Source organism: Arabidopsis thaliana, chromosome 3 (assembly GCF_000001735.4).
Source record: "Arabidopsis thaliana chromosome 3, partial sequence".
Classification (NCBI taxonomy): Eukaryota; Viridiplantae; Streptophyta; class Magnoliopsida; order Brassicales; family Brassicaceae; genus Arabidopsis; species Arabidopsis thaliana.
In genome coordinates, this window is record NC_003074.8 from 4,624,274 (window position 1) to 4,641,370 (window position 17,097).

General features: G+C 37.2%; 3 protein-coding genes across 9 annotated transcripts; 1 reads left to right on the top strand and 2 right to left on the bottom strand.

Moving 5' to 3' along the window:
* Window positions 1-1,109: 1,109 nt before the first annotated feature.
* Window positions 1,110-6,340, bottom strand: AT3G13990 (dentin sialophosphoprotein, putative (DUF1296)). 2 transcript variants are annotated; one of them, NM_112253.4, is made up of 10 exons: window positions 5,933-6,340; window positions 5,520-5,563; window positions 4,974-5,145; window positions 4,502-4,634; window positions 3,569-4,095; window positions 3,028-3,367; window positions 2,669-2,930; window positions 2,493-2,588; window positions 1,865-2,326; window positions 1,110-1,767 (listed from the first exon to the last, which is right to left on the bottom strand). In NM_112253.4, exons 1-10 carry the CDS (start codon window positions 6,108-6,110, stop codon window positions 1,435-1,437), a joined length of 2,547 nt encoding a protein of 848 aa, NP_188015.2. In that variant the 5' UTR covers window positions 6,111-6,340; the 3' UTR covers window positions 1,110-1,434. The 2 variants fall into 2 exon arrangements, with proteins under 2 accessions (NP_188015.2, NP_001078149.1); NM_001084680.2 differs by having other exon boundaries at window positions 1,297-1,767; window positions 2,493-2,585.
* A 251-nt stretch (window positions 6,341-6,591) lies between these two features.
* Window positions 6,592-9,808, bottom strand: ATBRXL2 (DZC (Disease resistance/zinc finger/chromosome condensation-like region) domain containing protein). 2 transcript variants are annotated; one of them, NM_202580.2, is made up of 6 exons: window positions 9,208-9,808; window positions 8,943-9,113; window positions 8,368-8,747; window positions 7,548-7,683; window positions 7,059-7,450; window positions 6,592-6,975 (listed from the first exon to the last, which is right to left on the bottom strand). In NM_202580.2, the coding sequence occupies exons 2-6, from the start codon at window positions 9,078-9,080 to the stop codon at window positions 6,897-6,899; spliced, it is 1,125 nt and encodes a 374-aa protein (NP_974309.1). In that variant the 5' UTR covers window positions 9,081-9,113; window positions 9,208-9,808; the 3' UTR covers window positions 6,592-6,896. The 2 variants fall into 2 exon arrangements, with proteins under 2 accessions (NP_974309.1, NP_188016.2); NM_112254.3 differs by lacking the exon at window positions 9,208-9,808 and having other exon boundaries at window positions 8,943-9,141.
* A 1,981-nt stretch (window positions 9,809-11,789) lies between these two features.
* CID4 (CTC-interacting domain 4) lies at window positions 11,790-16,876 on the top strand. Of its 5 annotated transcripts, none has more exons than NM_112255.4 (15): window positions 11,790-12,338; window positions 12,870-12,987; window positions 13,062-13,217; window positions 13,315-13,451; window positions 13,581-13,771; window positions 14,189-14,366; window positions 14,450-14,665; window positions 14,734-14,834; window positions 14,920-14,980; window positions 15,094-15,124; window positions 15,406-15,653; window positions 15,736-15,891; window positions 15,968-16,045; window positions 16,158-16,262; window positions 16,386-16,876. In NM_112255.4, the coding sequence occupies exons 2-15, from the start codon at window positions 12,891-12,893 to the stop codon at window positions 16,416-16,418; spliced, it is 1,788 nt and encodes a 595-aa protein (NP_566471.1). In that variant the 5' UTR covers window positions 11,790-12,338; window positions 12,870-12,890; the 3' UTR covers window positions 16,419-16,876. The 5 variants fall into 5 exon arrangements, with proteins under 5 accessions (NP_566471.1, NP_001189886.1, NP_001325470.1 ...); NM_001338097.1 differs by having other exon boundaries at window positions 12,019-12,783; window positions 16,386-16,853; NM_001084681.1 differs by having other exon boundaries at window positions 12,094-12,338; window positions 12,874-12,987; window positions 16,386-16,708.
* Window positions 16,877-17,097: the final 221 nt, after the last annotated feature.

Below are 17,097 nucleotides of genomic sequence, written 5' to 3' on the forward strand. Positions count from 1 at the left end.
AAAAATTACGTGTCGAATTTACGCAAAATTTAGATGATTTGTAGGGAGAAATTCAAATCTTTATGATTCAATATTAACAAACCAGCCTTGATTTAACAGAAGTAGTAAGGAGTTAGGGGTCATGCTTGTAAATCTCTAAAACCGATCATGGGACCTTTTGACTTATTGAGGATAAGTAAACATAATTGATTTTCAATTAAATTTTGCTAATTCTTCTTATTTTCTTATAATCTTTCTACGAGATATATAGAATAGGGTCAAAAAGAGCTAACATTTCACATCATTATCCCTCTAACATGCGGGTTATCTTAAGTTATGAAGTATGAACCCTAAGCCTCTACTCTACTCTAGCTATAGTCTCAATCAAAAATTACTTTTTTAATTACAAAATCTCCTCAATCATTTTCAGTACCATTTTAAATCACAAAGAACAAATTTATAGAATTTTCAGAGAATCTCAAGCCAATCCTTACTTGTGCGGTAGGTGTTATCAATAGTGAAATTACGTTTAATAAAACCTAGACCGGTCAAAATGGGACAAATTAATAGAGTATTAGTGACTCAACATCATGGAGTCTCAAGAGATTCGTAGAGAGTAATCATTTCTCAATAAGGTAGGACTTAGGAGGCCTATTAAATCAGAGAAGGAATCAAAGTCCGTACCAATTAGGCTCTAAGTAAACTCTAGTTGGCTCCTTGATTAAGACCCACCTCCCCAAACTAAGTATATTTACTTTTCTAAATATGTCAACAAAACGATCAATTAGATTCTTTTGTTATGATGACACAGTGTGCTATGACACCTAAAAACTAAAGTAATCAAGGAGATAATCAAAACCTATAGGCCTGAGCTTCAACTAGTTCTCCGATTAAGAATATTTGTAATCTATTCTAAAGGCTAGAGGAAAGTTAGGTCAAGCTCAACAACTAATGATTCTCTATCAAGAATTTAATAAGGAATATGAGGAAATGGAGAGAGAAGACACATAACTCAAAGAAGAACATTGAACAGCTAAACAAAACACACAATTCTCTTTAATACTTGTAGAACATTGACAATGGGAAACACTAGCACCAAGCAACAATGTTTCACTCACAGGGTTCCACACTTAAAAACCTTCACATGCATTGTAGGGTTCTTGAAGTCGACCGAAACTATAATAGCAGTAAATGATTAAGAAGCACGGACAGGACTTTACCTTGACAATTTGACGCCATGGGAGAATAACACCATACCTGCAGCTGTAAATAATGAGGGGCTATGGAAGCAGACAAAGCATTTATAGACAAATTGTTGAGAGCTGGGAACATTTTATGCATTGAATAAATAAAGATTAATTAAAACAGAGTTTGGCGTTTCATAAGGAGAATCAAAATATTTGCTTTTGGCTATTATATAATCCATTAGACAAGAAGACAAAGGTTAGATTTTCTTCAGAAGTTTGATGGCCAATTCGGATGACCAAGTTGTGATTGCTGATAGGTACCAATTTGAGACGGAGGAGGAGAGGGAACGACACCGACTCCAACATTACCACTGAGGCCAGGTCCCATGTGGTGCGGATTCGCCATCGTACCAGGCTGTGACGGGTGGAAGAGACCCTGGAACTGCATGTGAGATGATTGCGCAGTTGGGTTGAACGATTGGTGTGCTGTATGGGATGATAAATAAGCACCATGAGGCGATTGTCCAGCTACGTTGTAATATGGAGACTGAAGGCTTGAAAGATCTCTTGGATTTTGCATCCATATCTCAGAAGTCTCAGCCTGTAGTGTTAGATAAGGAGACATGAATCAGAATAAAAAATAATTGGTAAAAACATAAAGTTCGGGCACAACTACCATACTTATCAATTATCATTACCTGAGGATTTGGAACGTAAATATTTCCATGTTTATTTATCATGCGAGATGGATCTTCAAGTCCCGTAGCGTTTCCAACTACATTGGGAGGATTAGTTGGATACCCATTAGGATTGTTGTAAGTCCCAAAACCCGCAGGTCCACCAGTTGGAACTGGTTTATATTGCTGATGGATTCCATACTTGACACCATTTGAACCGAGATGAGAACCGCCTCCAGGCATCAGCACATAGCTATTGCCATTTGAAGGGTGTGCATATGCTGCTGGGTTACCTGAGTAGCCTGGCATGGGCATTTGGGGAACATAGACTGGGGAAAGGAATTGACGATAAGGCATGAGATTGGGAAAATGCGAAACATGGACCTGCGGATACATCTGTTGCATTGATGCCTGCTGTTGTTGCTGTAACATGGGAATAGTGGATGGTGGGGCATTATTTAACATGTGAGCACTTAATCCCTGCTGCATTATCAAAAGGATACTTGATCAGTTTTTCCTAGTTAATAAAACAAAAAAGATAACTATGACACATGCACAAACCAACTGCTCAAACAGGAGCTAACTAGACTCTTACGCATCAACTCATGCTGGCAAACTAGTAACAACTAACAACAGAAACATAAATTACCTCGTGTGGAGATGGTAATCCTTGAACTCGTACAGTTTCATCCATTGCAGGACTAAAGTACGGAAATTCATAACTACCATGATTGTCATAAGCCTGCTGGAAAGGAAGAGCATGTCATTTTTGAATGAATTTATCTTTCCTTGATTTTTAAGAGTTAAAATTGCAAGAACCCTTACAGAAAATTTTTGCAACTCCGGAGGATCTTGCTGCTGTTCAAACTCCAAAGGAGTATAAGGTGGACCATTCCTATTGAGTAATTCAATCCCCGAGTACGCATCCAAATTGTCAGATCTATGAGTTTCTTTCTGTTCGGGTAACTGTGGCTCAGATACTGCCGAGACGGGTGAGTCAGATCTAGAAACTCTGACATGATCATCAATAGTGATAGGCAGAACGCCCGGACCATCTGCTGAAGCCTCAGGACAAGTAACTGGCGAACTGTCAACAATATCACCAAGTTAATTGGGGAAGATGCATGTGATCTCAAACTATATTCAAATGTACAAAAAAAAACCCACCAACTGTCAGAACTTACCTACGATCAGATTCTCTAACTTCTTCTGAAGAGTGTGATTCTTCGAAAGCAGATTCTGAATTCCTTGAGGAATTAAACTCTTGAACAAAGCTACCAAAAGTTAGCTGACAGCGGTCAGTCTCCGGGACACGAATATGATCTGCGATGATGACATTCTGACTTTCACTTATATGAACATGTGAAAGCTTATTCTGCAACTTGACGGCTTCTGTTTCCACATTTATGGAATTATCAGCAGGACGACGAGCTTGAGACTTTGTAGGTGTTCCAATTACTCCAGGGTTATGTCCAACAGGTTTCTGATTAGATTTAGGCTTCCACTCCTTGTTCTGTGAGGCTCCTGCAATAAGTACAGGTTGATCAAGAATATCAGAAGTCATGACAGGAAATGGCTTCTCACCAGGAATTCCCAATAGATTGAAAGAAGGGATTATATTACTCAAAGCAGAAGCTACACAGAAAATAAAGTGTCGCCTAGCAGAAATCAAATAAGAAATTGCACAACATCCATTCGGTTAATAAATATTTGCATATAAGTTACCCTTTGTATGGCCACCAACTTGTTGTGTTCTAGCATATTGGCTTCCTCTATTCCCACGCTGTCTGTTCAAATATGACCTATTCTTTTCCACTCCACTGGGCATAACAGACTCACGTGCAGTAGTTCGACTGTGATCAATCTTTGAAGTTGGGGAAGATGGTCGATGTGCATTTGGAGGTCCATTTTTTCTAATAGAGGACCCTGAAAAAGAGGGCACAGATGGATCTTTACCAACATTTTCAGAAGGTTTTCCACCTAAACCTCCACCCCTTACTTCACGTTTAATAGCTCCCACGGGTGATGATCTAGAAACAGGAGAAGGTACATGAACTGGATCTTTGGAAGACGAATATACACCAAGAACTGAATTGGTTGATGGCAAAGTAACTCCACCGAGTTCTTTATTGACAGGACAATGCAAAGGACGAATTTCAGCCTGTCTGAGCCTGGCATCTGCTGGAGCATTACACTCGTCAGTTGAATCTTGAGCCCCAGAAGAGTTACGATTGCCCAAACCACCTCTTGAGCTGGCAAACAGTTAAAATAGAGCGAAAATTTTATTTTCTTATTTAAATTCAGCATAGTTTTCTTGAAATTATGAGACAAGAAGTCCTTGTTGGGCTAGCAAAGGAATGCCTACCAAGTGAACATACACACTCCTATCTCCGTCTACCAAAACCCAATGGCAGTATGGCACAAAACTAATCTATGCTTCTTATTGTCTTAAAGAGTTCATTGACAAAAAAAAAAAAAAAAAAAAAGAGTCCTACTTTACTATTTTTTGGAAAAGTACAGCTAAAGCAAATTAACTCCCTTAAAATATTTTTACAAGAGTAACAAATCATTCTATTTCACATGTATAAAAGAAGGCAAGTTAGTGATAAAAATGCTAGAATAAGAACAATAGGATAAATTACAACTGATGATACATACCCCAATTTGTTCACAGTGGCAACCACTTTGTTAATATTTGATCCAGAGGACTGGGCAGAAGAATGCTTCAACTCTTCATCAACATTTGGATTAGACCTGTTGTCCCTAACAACGCGAAACTCTTTGTTGGATCCTGCACTAACATGAAACGAACAAATTACAAACAGACAGAAAAACATTTCTAGGTGAATATGGTCAATACATTACATAAAACTTGAAGGCCTCACGCCAATGGCCAATAACAAAGATTAAAAAAAAAAAACAAATCAACGCAAAACAATTTCTTCTACGTTTCCTTTGCTTGCCTGCATATATTTTTCTGGATTTAACCAAGTTCATTTGATACTGCCGTTATATAGATTATGTTTACGAACCATTCAAAAGACAGCTTAAAACAAATTAAAGATTTTTAGTACAACTGTACAAGCATGCGAAAGAAACTGGCAAGTATATCATCATCAAATTGATTTACCAGTAGCAGGATTTCTAGGAGATGCATTTCGTTGAGCAGCGTTCCTGGGGAAGAAATTCCTACTGTAGCCTCCTCTCCGAACATTATGTTCAGGCTGTGTACGAACTTTCACTTCACTGGTAACATTTTCAAGAGGTTTCTTTATGTTGGCAGGCTCAACAAATACTGTATCCTGAAACCAAAGGAACGCCCTAAAAATCAGAGGTTATACAAGAGGTGTCTTGATGATCTCTACAAATTCATCAAACTATTTGAATGGCTAGAAAAGTTGAAATTTTTTTTGACGATCAATTAAATTAGAAGGCACACAAAATACTAAACAAAACAAAAAAAAAATATAGCTTGCCACAGCAGACATCCGATGAGATATAATAGTCACACAAGCACAACTAACATTATGAAAAATCTAGTCACCTTCTTCAAATGCAGTTTCGAAAAGACTAAGGAGAGTCAAACAAAAAAACTACAATGTGGTTGCATTGGCAAAAATGTTAAAAAGGAGAAGAACTGGGAACAAGATACCATAACAGTTATATGTAACCTCACCTCTTTTTTCCTGTCTCTTTTTCTCTTCACCTCGTGAAATGGATCTGAACAAAACAAAAGCTTTTTAGCGAACCAAAACTATGATGGCAACAATAACACACATATTAGTCACCCAACGAAACGAGAGCCAAGAAAAGAAGACCAATAATATTTCAAGTATATAGTAATTGAAGTATTCTGAAGAGAATTGACAAATTATCGAAATGAAAACAAGAGTTATCCATCTATCGAATTATCAACAGAACTCCATCAAACGAAATTTGCATAACCTATCTACAGCATTCTACATACGCCTCAAACAAGATGTTGTAGCATTCATCGTGATCAAGATAATGCGGACCAGAGAACAAACAGTAAAACCCTAACTTCCGTCAAACTAGGAAAGCAGAAAAAGAGATGAAGAGAGAAGAAACCTTGATGAATCAGCTTCTCCACAGCCTCGTTAGCATCCATGTTAGCTTCTTTTAAGGCAGTGTAAATATCAGCATCGGAGTGACTATCCACAACTTCCTTAATCGATTGAATCATCTTTTTCGCTTCATCATCGAGTCCTACCCCACGATTACCGCTAGTTCTGGACCCAGTCACCATTACGGATCAAAGACGTATCGAATAAACCGAAACACACAAAAAACAAAGAAATTCAAGGATCGAGTAGCGAAACCAAGTGAGATCAGCGTAATCAAGGTAGATGCTAATGATTCGACTCTTAAACCCTAAAATCGGATAGAGCAACTACTAGGGTTTCGAGTACAGAGAAGAGGGAACGGCTTTAAGAGAACAAAAAAAAAAAAGAAGTTAGGATTTATTCTCACGCGTCGAAAAAATTGGTTCCAAATTCACTAATTGGATAAACCTAATTGACTATTTTACCCTTAATATAACTCAATAGAAAGATTAGTCAAAGGAGAAGTGAGAAATGGAAATTTCTAAGGAGATACAAGTTAGCTGGCAATTTAACTGGTTTTTACTTTATACATTTCTTATTCAGAACATTTAAGTACATGCCATAATTATTAGCACCAATCATGGTCAATATAATTAGAGAAAAAGTAATAAAGTGCACAAAGTGTAATTTTCAAATCCAATAATATGAATTTTCTTAGTATTAAACTATATACAGTACATTACCTTAAGAAAATAACACCAAGAAAATCCAGTAAAACTAATACCTCCTCTTTATAGATAGATGTAGATGAGAAAGAAGAGAAAGAGATGTACTAACAACCACCAACTAAAAAGCACATTCATTATCTGAATCCCAAGTTATTTCCATCACTCTGTAGCTTTTTTCCAAGTAAAACATATAAAAGAAAAGTGTTTTGTTTTGGTGTGTGTCAGATTCTTCTCTAGAGAGCCTTCGACCGTCATCGGTCATCACAAGTATTGTTGTTGTATCCGAGCTCTGTTCTGCTCCCACCACAATCTTGCATTCGTTTCCCCAAACTTCTCTCGGCTACAACCACAAAGACAATGTTGTTAAAGTGCTTGCTTTTGAAAGGGTTTTACTAAGGAACAGAGAAAGTAATGTATCTTTACCTGAAGCGAACACGCCTAAGCTCGCGAGTCCCATCTGGTAAAGCTCTGATTGTGATGTAAACACCTGCTTCGTCCTGTTCCACCCATTCTGTTTCAATGTCACTTGCATTACTTACAGATAGCTCCTCCCCTGAATGATCTGCTTCTTCTTCTTCCCTTGAGAAGCTACTTCTTGCAGACTCATCAACAGATGATGTCTCGGTTTTTGTCCCACTTATGCTAGAGAGTTTTGGTGTTGTAGCAAGACCAGATGAATCATGGTGTCGACTTTGTGTTTGGGTTGTTGGTTGGTGAGCGAGTGAGCCAGAAGAAGCGTAGCCTTTTCCTCGAGAGCATTCTTTGTTCAGAGGTGGAGTTGCAGGACCATTCTTGGTAGACTGAATTCGCGAGCTCTGGTATACCAAATTAAAACTAGTTAGACCTCAAAGTATCAAAGACAGGTTTTGATGAGTAGATTCATGTGTTCAGAAGTGAAGAGGGTGCATATACCCCATCTTCAGATCTAGGAGGAGTTGGAAGTGGGACGCTCTGCTGATTGAACTGCTGTACATTGTATAATTCCATGACCTTGTCGAAATTCTCCGCCCACCACTTTTGAGCTTGCCATTTATCGAACATTTCACGGCTGCAAGTAATACAAATTTGAAGAAATCAACAAATTAGGAGCTGACTTAACCATATACAATACAGAACCAAAGAGCTACCAGGTTAACAGTCTTAGGTTCACAAAACTCAAGGGATCTGCAGTAAATTGTCAAAACTAGAATCTAGAAATATCAATCCTAGGGAGCTGAAGTGTTCCTCTTGCCATGAAGAAAGTTAGTTAGATCATCTTGCTCTCATTATATGTTCCACATACAAAAAGAACTTTACGAAATTCACAAACACTTCCCCACACAATTGTCCTTGGGGAATTCATTTAAGTTCTCCATCGGATTCAACTACCGAAATATAACCCACATCTCAAAGACCTTTCTTGGCAAAAAGGATGTACAAGTTCTCATAATTATAAGAAATGGTTTGGGACCACTTCAATCGATTCAAGAAAAATGAAAGCAGCAACAGTTTCCAACACAGAAATCTCACATAATAATATCCTAAATATCAACTGTACTCTCACATTGCTTGTCTCCAAGAACCACACATCTCTACTTCCAAAATCAAATTAAACAATTTCAAAACAGTATGGATTAGTTCATTTGAGTATCATCTTCAATATTCCTGATTGGAAACATATTGTACCATCTTGATTAAGTCCAATATCCAAACTTTTACTTAGTGTAAATCCTACAAAACAGTTAAAAATTACCTGAACCGAATCCGCTTCATATCATTCCCTCCCTCAGGCAATGATACAAATGTGATGAGGACACCAGGCTCCACTTGAGCAACCCATTCCTTGAGCTCATCTTCTTCCTCCATGAACACTGTAGACTCTGTCCTACCACTCATGGATTCAGGTGTTCCTTCTCCACTCAAAAAACCTTTCAACCTTGACTCCATTTCCTTCCCCAAAATCTTCGGTGTTGAGCTTCCACTCCCCGCTCTCTTGTACGCATAACGAAACCTCCCAGAATTCGAAGCAACATCCGAATCAGCGTAGCTTCGGTTCTTATTCTGATTAGACGACCCAGAACACGGTTTGCAGCTTTTGTAAGCACCTGATGCTTTTACTGCCATGTCTTTAATCTGAAGATTCACATACAAGAATCACATGTTATTCACAAAATTAAATACACAGTGAAAAACATTCTGAAAGTCACGGACTTAAATTGATTTGTTCTTAGCTTCCAAACAGAAACCAACAAGAGCAAAAAATGGTCCTTTTCTCATTTGTGTTTTTTTTTCGTGAAAGTGACACAGAGGAAGAATGTTTATCTCTACCTGTGACGTCAGGGACTTAATCTGCTTAGACCTGGGTGTTTCAATAACTCTGTCTTCTTCTTCTTCATCCTCTTCTTGTTTCTTAGATCCACCATTGTTGGTGTTTAGCTGCTTCGTACAAGCTATGCATGTCAGCATCTCTATCACTCACTAAAGAGTTTCAATTTCGACCTGAGAATTTAGAAGAATGAAACCCAAGTCACTTCCTCCACCAAAAATAATCAAATCTAAGAAATGAGAACCCAAAAAGGCTCATAATTTGTACCTTTTTTTGCAACAGTAGTTACGCACTTCAACTTCTACCTTCCAATATATAAACTCAACACTCACTAAAGTCGATTGCTTTTCTCTCAACCACAGAGATTCAGATGTAAAACCCCACCGGTGAAATGACGGCGAAGGGAAGGAGGAGACCGTTGCGGCAGGGGAAAATTAGGGTACCAGGATCTGTAGATCAGACCTAGAAACGACTTCGCATTAAAGACTCTTCTTTTTTTTTAAACTCTCTGGGTCGGTTTACTTGTGGCTTGAAAGCTCTTATCAGAGAGATTGAGTGAGATACACTCTTAAATCTCAACACTTTATGAAATCCAAAGCCGAATGCAGAAGCAAAATGCAAAAAAGCTACGAATTTTTGGGGAGAGATAGAGAGAGAGAAGAGCTTTGATATTTGGGCTTTGAGATCGTCGGACACTGTGAAAGTTTGCGCACAAGTGTGGTGTTGTGTTCCTCCTCCTTCCTAATTCCTATATTAAACAAAAAAGCTCTACTCTTTTCTTTTTCTTCAGAGAAAAAAAAACAGTAATGGCTATTTTCAGATTCGTCTTTAAGTTTGATACTTATGGATTATTATGACCAAAACCAAAAAAAAACAAAAACGTAACACAGTTTTTACTAACATAGATTAACCAATTGAATAGTTCTACAGCTTTATTGCTATTTTTTAATATCCGCATTTTGTCAACTTTTGATTTATTATTTATATTAAATTACTTAGTTTTGAATCGTCTTGTATTTCATTTGCTAACATAACTAGTAGTATATTCTTCAATTTTACTGCTTTGAGAGTGAAGAAATCGGACCAAGAAAATTTCAAATGTTATTCTCTTCTTTATTTCCTAGTTTTTTTTCTTTATTCTCTTTTCCCTTTTCTTGCTTTTTTTTAAAAAAAAGAACAAATAAAACTATTTTCATAGAAATAATGAAGCCGTGCAAAATATCCATGGTGTGGCCACATATTGACACGTGCATTTTTAAATGATTTTGGCTGTCTAATTTTGCACCCAAATAAAGGAAAAGAAAAAGGAAACCAAATAACTAATCCATTTTGTTATCTGTCAATTTTCTCAATAACGAGTATTTCATAATTTAAGACAGTGACTCTGGGAAATGTGACAGAATGTTACTAGTTGGTAATTACTCCTAATTTATTCAAACATTTAGAGGCAACTAGTCGTTTAAATTATTTTAAATCAACTGCATTCAAATATGAATGCAAAAACCTAAAAAGGAATATTTACGAGTCTATATAATGTCAGATTTGGTCACAGGAGCGCCGTGAAGCAACGGGCGAGAATTAACTACACTCTGTGGAGTTTCTTACCATACACTATTTTACAATTCGTAGTTAATGTTTTTAGTTTTTTTTTTGGCTTGCTTTCTCTATTTTTTTCACTAATACAGCTGAAACATTTTTTTAAATTAGGACAAAAGAAAACAGTTTTTATAGCAATGAATGATCAGATCCGATACTGCAAAATATAAATTAATTTAATTTTTACCATACCACGTGAATGATCTGTGTTTTCTTGTTTGATATTGTTCTTTCTCTTTCCATTTTAATGTTAGCTCGTATCTTATAGCTATAACTATGACCTATCCGTTACAAATAATACTTTATGATGATCTCTCTTTCACCCCATGTTAAATTGAACATAATACTCGTATAGTCTTAAGATTTCTGTCTTATCTTTTTCAAGTGTATGTTCCAACCAGGTATCGTGGTCTGGTGGTAAAGGAACCTCGACTGAGACGTCCGACACCCGGATTCGATTTCTGGTCACCAGAGAATTAACATGCGGATTTGCTCTAGCGCCTCAGACCACCAGTTCCAGGGAGCCATTAAGTAGATGTTTAAAAATTCCTGGTCGCGGGCTTAAACCCAGTGGACTAGTCAGATCACTGTGTGGTCTGGACACTAAGTTGTCAAAAAAAAAAAAAAAAAGTGTATGTTCCATTGCTAATTAGAGAGGTACAACTTTGAAAAGTGTAATGTTTCATACATGTAACTCTTATACTTTTTATTGGCCACACCAGTTTTTTTGTATTTCATCATTTTAATAATATTTCAGAATTCTCCAACTAATCCATGTTTAAGTAATTTTGGAGTATTTTTCTAGTGATGCTTTTCTGATTATATATTTAATTTGATCAATTATGATCATTAGTATTTATGCCTAGCTTTATGGTGACAAATAGCATATTGCACCTTAGAAACTGAAAAAAGGTATAAAGTGATTTTATCAAAAATAAAAACAAGTGATGATGAGACATGCAAATGAAGCATGTAATATTTAGATTCAAGCTTGTTATTATTAAATAATCATTTAAACTTTATAGAGTTGTTTTTCCAACTAAGCCTATTAATGCTTTTTCCCCCAACCTTTTCTGTCTCCTTCAAGGCTTAAGCACTTTCATTATAACCCATTTTGAAAGTCAAGTTAACATTATCCCCATCATTAAGCAAACCATACCCTTTTAAAAGTTCATTTCGAATTTGAAGTATCCTTTGCTTCAGGTTACTTGCTTTTACAAAAACTCTTTATTCTTGCTGATTTCTTTCCACAAATGAAATAAAGGTAAATTACAATCGAAGGCTTGATCCTTTATGTTTTATGTGTGTTAAAAGATTTAGAAGTTCTTAATGGCTAAGGTAAAATGATCGATCAAAGAAAAGAAAGAAAAGACAGAAAAAGAAAACATAAAAGCTTGACATTCAAAAGTTGAGGCCTATAAAGTTTCTCAAACTCAGTTTATAGCCCATGTTGAGCCCATTAAGGCCCAAATATAGTTGTACCATGCACTTGCCCGTAGGTGATTGGTACTCTACACAACGATCTGTTTCGTGTAGCTAGCTGTTCTTTCCTTTCATGATTTTGCTTCCTGCGGAAAATCAAAGAGTTAGCTCAGCTCCGATCACTCTCTCCGATTATCTTTCGCTCTTTAGATTCATGGTGAATCGTTTACCGTCACTCTCTCCTCGTAAACCCTAGCTCTCTCCGAAACCCTAACTCGCTGCGTTGGAAACTAATCGAGCTCGTCCCTCTCCTTTCGGAAGCATTTCTTTAATCGGTGTTGCAGAGGCGTTTTGGTTTCTGATCGGGTTAGCTTTCTGAGGTAAATATCCTCTTCTTCGATTCTTATATCTGGATTTTTAGTTTATCTTCATTGCTTCTTTATTCTTCCGCGTTATTGGGAATTTGATGATTTAGGGTTTGTTTTACTGGAATACCTAGCTCTAGCTCGAATACGTTGGAGATCCTATTTCATGATTGCAGATGATTGTATCTTTGATTCACTGTTATGCCTTCCTTTTTTTGCGTCTGTTTGTGCTGAAAACTCTTTGATTTTGTTTCCATTTCTTAATTGTTTGTGCTGCGGATTAATGGTTGAAATCAACACTATCTTTCTTTCTTTCATCCACAACGTTTTCTAGACTAATCGGCATGTTTGATGAATGAAGCCAAGCAAGTGTTGTTTTATGTTTATTTTTCTGTAATGGCGATGCGAGGCTGTTCACTGATTGTATTTTGCTGTTAGATAGTAATCATCGGTTTCAATGGTAACCTTCTATTTATAGTTTCTGCGTCAGTTGAGCAATTACGAATGTCATGGGTTTCAATAACTGTTTTTTTTTACCCTTGTTAGTTAGAACAGTCTAAGGCTGCAATGAGTATTCCTCAGTCGAAATCTTCATCAAATGGATTTCCACTCAAAAGAGGTGAAACAGAGGAAGTTTTACATAAGACAAATACATCAAATACAGGTTAGCTGTTGATATTCTGTGATTTATGTGCAACGTCATATTCTGAGTCCTCATGCATGTTGATATGTATTCAGTATTCAATGGGGAAGCTGGAAGCTTGAAGAGGCTTTCACTTGATCGGTTAGTGTACTTCACAACATGTAAGATCGGGCATCATGTGGAAGTGCATCTAAGGAATGGATCAGTGTATACCGGTATATTTCATGCTGCCAATGTAGAGAAGGATTTTGGTGAGGCTCTGAATCAGAATTTTTTTCCTTATAGAGCTGCACATACAAATTCACACTACTTTTTCTTGCAATGTATAAAATTGCTTGAAACTTCCAGGAATCATTCTAAAGATGGCATGCTTGATTAAAGACGGTACTTTACGAGGACATAAATCCCGTTCCGAATTTGTCAGGAAGCCGCCTTCCAAGACATTCATTATTCCGGCAGATGAACTTGTGCAAGTTATAGCTAAGGTGTGCCTGCTTTTATAAACTGAAGGGAAATATTTATTGTTTTAAGTTTATGTCAATGTGTTATATTGCAGAGAGACTACTTTGAGTTTTGACATTGTCATTACTTTATATCATTGATTTTGGTGTTAGGATCTCTCTGTATCCTCGAACAACATGTCAAATGCGGTTCAGGGTGAGAAACCATCGGAGCTGTTGACAGACTCTTCTATATCACAGTCTTATCATGTTGATCGGGAAAGGCAGCTGCAACGCTGGGTACCTGATGAGACTATTCCACACGGTGCAGATTTGGAGAATGTGTTTGATAACCCTTGGAATAGGTAATATACGCACACACACACACACACGCACATATATATTTAAATTTTTTGTCAAATTTATACTTATTGAATGTTTGGTATGTTGATTTGTCAGCTAGATTTTCAGATCACGGTTTCTTAGCTGACCAATTTAGATGAGAGATGGTGGGAATGAATAGATTATGTTTGTGCTTGCACTTTAGAAATTCCGTATATTCCTTTTGGAAAGCAATTCTCTTTCTATATCTAAAGCTAGAATTCTACTATTTAGTGAAAGCATATATTATATTGTGAGGAACAGCCCATGGTGAATGTCTCAAAGATTAGGAAGAATATTGTTTTGATAGTTATGTTTCTTATATATGAGTAATCTTTGCTGTGTGGTTACCTGTCTTTTCTGTCCTTGATATCTCTCAGCTGATCCGTTTCTGCTTGTAGGAAATGGAATCAGTTTGAGGTGAATAAGTCACTGTTTGGAGTAAAAAGCACTTTCGACGAGGACCTCTATACCACAAGACTTGAGAGAGGTCCTCAGACTAAACAGTTGGAAGAGCATGCCCAGAAGATTGCGAGAGAGATCGAGGCTGAGACTACCCGAGATATTCATGTAGCAGAGGTAATTTGGGGGTTTGATTTCACCTTGATTCCTATGTTTTTTTGGTGTTATAAGTTTAAATTCGTAACTATTCATGCATGCAGGAAAGAGGCCTTCAGCTTAATGAGAACTTTGATTTTGACGAGGAAGCCAGATACTCATCTGTCCGTCCAGTCACTGGATTTGGTGATAGTGGGTTTGATTTGGAGGACAACGCATTGCTGGATACTTGCAACGATCTGACTTTTGGTGGCTCATCTACTTCTGATGGCCAGAAGCCAGCTTCTAGTGGCAAGGGCTGTGAAGAATTACGGGTATCGGTGAGTTCGTCTTTGATAGTAGTTAATAGCTGAACGAGTTGGTGATGTTGCTATTCATTTTCTTTCAGGGTGACAGTCAGTCTTCTCGGAAAAATAAAAATGTAGATCAAAGCTGCTCAACCTCTAAACAGCAATCCAAAGATTTTCCTGCCGCAGGCAGCAATATCAGGTCTTATTTTTCTTGCAATTAAGCTACACATCTGGAAAATCATCTAAAATATATCTCACATTGGGAGTTCCTCTTGGCATAATAGTGAGAGCCAGCTAGATGAGCAAAGAAGAAAGAATAACGAAGAGGTTTCACACAATAACAGAGTAATGACAAGTCCATGTTGATTATGCCGTTTAATCATGATTGCATTTTGCGTTTCATTGTTGTTCTATAATTTTTAACATTGGTTATTTGGCTTCCTTCTGTATTAACATAGTCAGCTGAGGAATCAACTTCTGGTCATGGAGGTATACGCTACTTTCATTTTTATTAACATACGTGTTTTCTTGTTGTATACGATGAATTACCTTTCATTTTTACTAGCATGACTCCAGTTTTTCTTGATCTGACGCTATAATTTATTATCACGTTTATCTCAATGGACAATCTATGGTGGATTCTGTTAAGGTTGCTAAATGGAATTTAGAAATGTTCTTTTTTACACAAGGAGTGGTGACCTGTTATGAAACGTCCATCTAATTAGGAAACTGGTTGTAGGCTTTATGTAAATATGTATTGTGGAATGTAGATATCAAAGAAGGTGCAAAATCTGGTGGTGGTGCATCCTCGGTGTCTAAGGCTGTTACTGAGAGAGAAAGAGAAGCCAGTCAAGTTTCTAGTAAAACAAAATCTGAAAGCTCTTTCGGGCAGTCTGCTTCTAGAAGTTCAGAAAGTCGCCCAGGTCCTTCAACATCAAGTCGTCCTGGGCTATCACCGAGCTCGTCAATTGGTTCTATGGCCTCATCAGAAAAGTCCACACTGAATCCGAATGCAAAGGTATTTTGTTTGATGTTCAAACTTGATAAAGTGTTAACTGTGTGTGTGTTTTTACTAATTATGGGTCGTTGGGTCTGATCAGGAATTCAAACTCAATCCAAAGGCTAAGAGTTTCAAACCATTGCAGTCAGCTGCTGCACCACCTCAATCTCCAATCGCAGATGCCTCATTCTACTACCCTGGTCCTAGTCATGTTCCTGTTCAGCAGATGCCTGGAATGCCGCCTGTTAATTACGGAGTAAGTTCCGTTTGTTATATATTATATAAACCCAACCGAGTTATGTTTTCAAAACTCACCATGTGAAAATTGGCAGCTCCCGCCATATCCTGGCAACCAACCACAGATGATGTATCATCCTCAAGCCTATTATCATCCAAATGGACAACCTCAGGTTTGACAGTAACACACAAGCCCTATTGAATTACTATTCCCACACACATACACAAAAAAAAAAAAAAAACATCAAAAGTCTAATGGTGATTGGAATTGGAATTGTGATGTAGTACCCACAGCAGCAAATGATACCTGGTCAGCAGCAGCAGCAAATGATACCTGGTCAGCAGCATCCTAGGCCAGTTTATTACATGCATCCTCCTCCTTACCCGCAGGTTATTATTTTTGCTAATAGTAGATTCCCTCTTTTTGTTCTTTTTTTATTTTTCTTTTACATAGTCGAAGAGTTAAAACTTTTGGATGCTGAAATCTCATCTCTGTATGTGTGTGTTTTGCAGGACATGCCATATCATAATAAAGGACGAGAGTAATAACTACTACTACCCGATGGTGATGATGTTTTTTTTTTTTGTGAAGGAAGTGTACGAACCCCTCTCTGGTTTTATCCACTCTCCCTTACCCAATCACTGAAACCATTTTCTTCTCTTTTTTAGATTCGCCTACTGATTTTGGTATTTCGTGTTGAAAACAAAAAGAAAGAAAAAAAGAAAGAAAAAAAACGATCTATCTGAAGTCTGTAGTACTGAGTGCACTCTCTCCTTTTTTTTGGCTGTATCAGAGATATAAAATTTAGAGTGTAGGTTGCTCTCATGCGTCTTTTACTTCGTCGTCTGCATATTTTTTTGTGTGTGTTGTGCTAAATTTCTGGGTGATTTTGTTATCTAAAATCCAAAAAGGATGCGGTTTAGATGAAAAGAATAGAAGAGTAACAACGATTTCAAAGCAGGCAGAACTAGTCATTTTTGGTGTTGTTGTAGGGCATGCTTTTTTCAATAAGTCGTTAAACGTTACTATAAGTAGTTGTCTCGCGATTATTATCATGATGATCGATATGACTCGGTGTATATGATTTGGTGGGCAACACATTCATGTTTTAAGATTCCACAAGAAAAAAATAAAATGGAATCAAACCTAGTTTTACCAGTCGCATATATTATTAGGTTAGGTGACTGCATTGAGTTGTTTATTTTTTACTTTTTTACGAGTCTC

What these genes read in the sequence shown, in the direction of transcription:
- AT3G13990 (NM_112253.4), bottom strand. Translation starts at nt 6,110, where the DNA reads ATGGTGACTGGGTCCAGAACTAGCGGTAATCGTGGGGTAGGACTCGAT. An exon ending in GGAGAAGCTGATTCATCAAG is followed by an intron (nt 5,564 to 5,932) that starts GTTTCTTCTCTC and finishes TGTTTTGTTCAG; the next exon opens with ATCCATTTCACGAGGTGAAG. An exon ending in GTTAGAGAATCTGATCGTAG is followed by an intron (nt 2,931 to 3,027) that starts GTAAGTTCTGAC and finishes TATTGTTGACAG; the next exon opens with TTCGCCAGTTACTTGTCCTG.
- ATBRXL2 (NM_202580.2), bottom strand. Translation starts at nt 9,080, where the DNA reads ATGCTGACATGCATAGCTTGTACGAAGCAGCTAAACACCAACAATGGT. An exon ending in TTAAGTCCCTGACGTCACAG is followed by an intron (nt 8,748 to 8,942) that starts GTAGAGATAAAC and finishes GTGAATCTTCAG; the next exon opens with ATTAAAGACATGGCAGTAAA. An exon ending in CTCCTAGATCTGAAGATGGG is followed by an intron (nt 7,451 to 7,547) that starts GTATATGCACCC and finishes TTGGTATACCAG; the next exon opens with AGCTCGCGAATTCAGTCTAC.
- CID4 (NM_001338097.1), top strand. An exon ending in GCCGCAGGCAGCAATATCAG is followed by an intron (nt 14,835 to 14,919) that starts GTCTTATTTTTC and finishes TTGGCATAATAG; the next exon opens with TGAGAGCCAGCTAGATGAGC. An exon ending in ATCCTCCTCCTTACCCGCAG is followed by an intron (nt 16,263 to 16,385) that starts GTTATTATTTTT and finishes TGTGTTTTGCAG; the next exon opens with GACATGCCATATCATAATAA.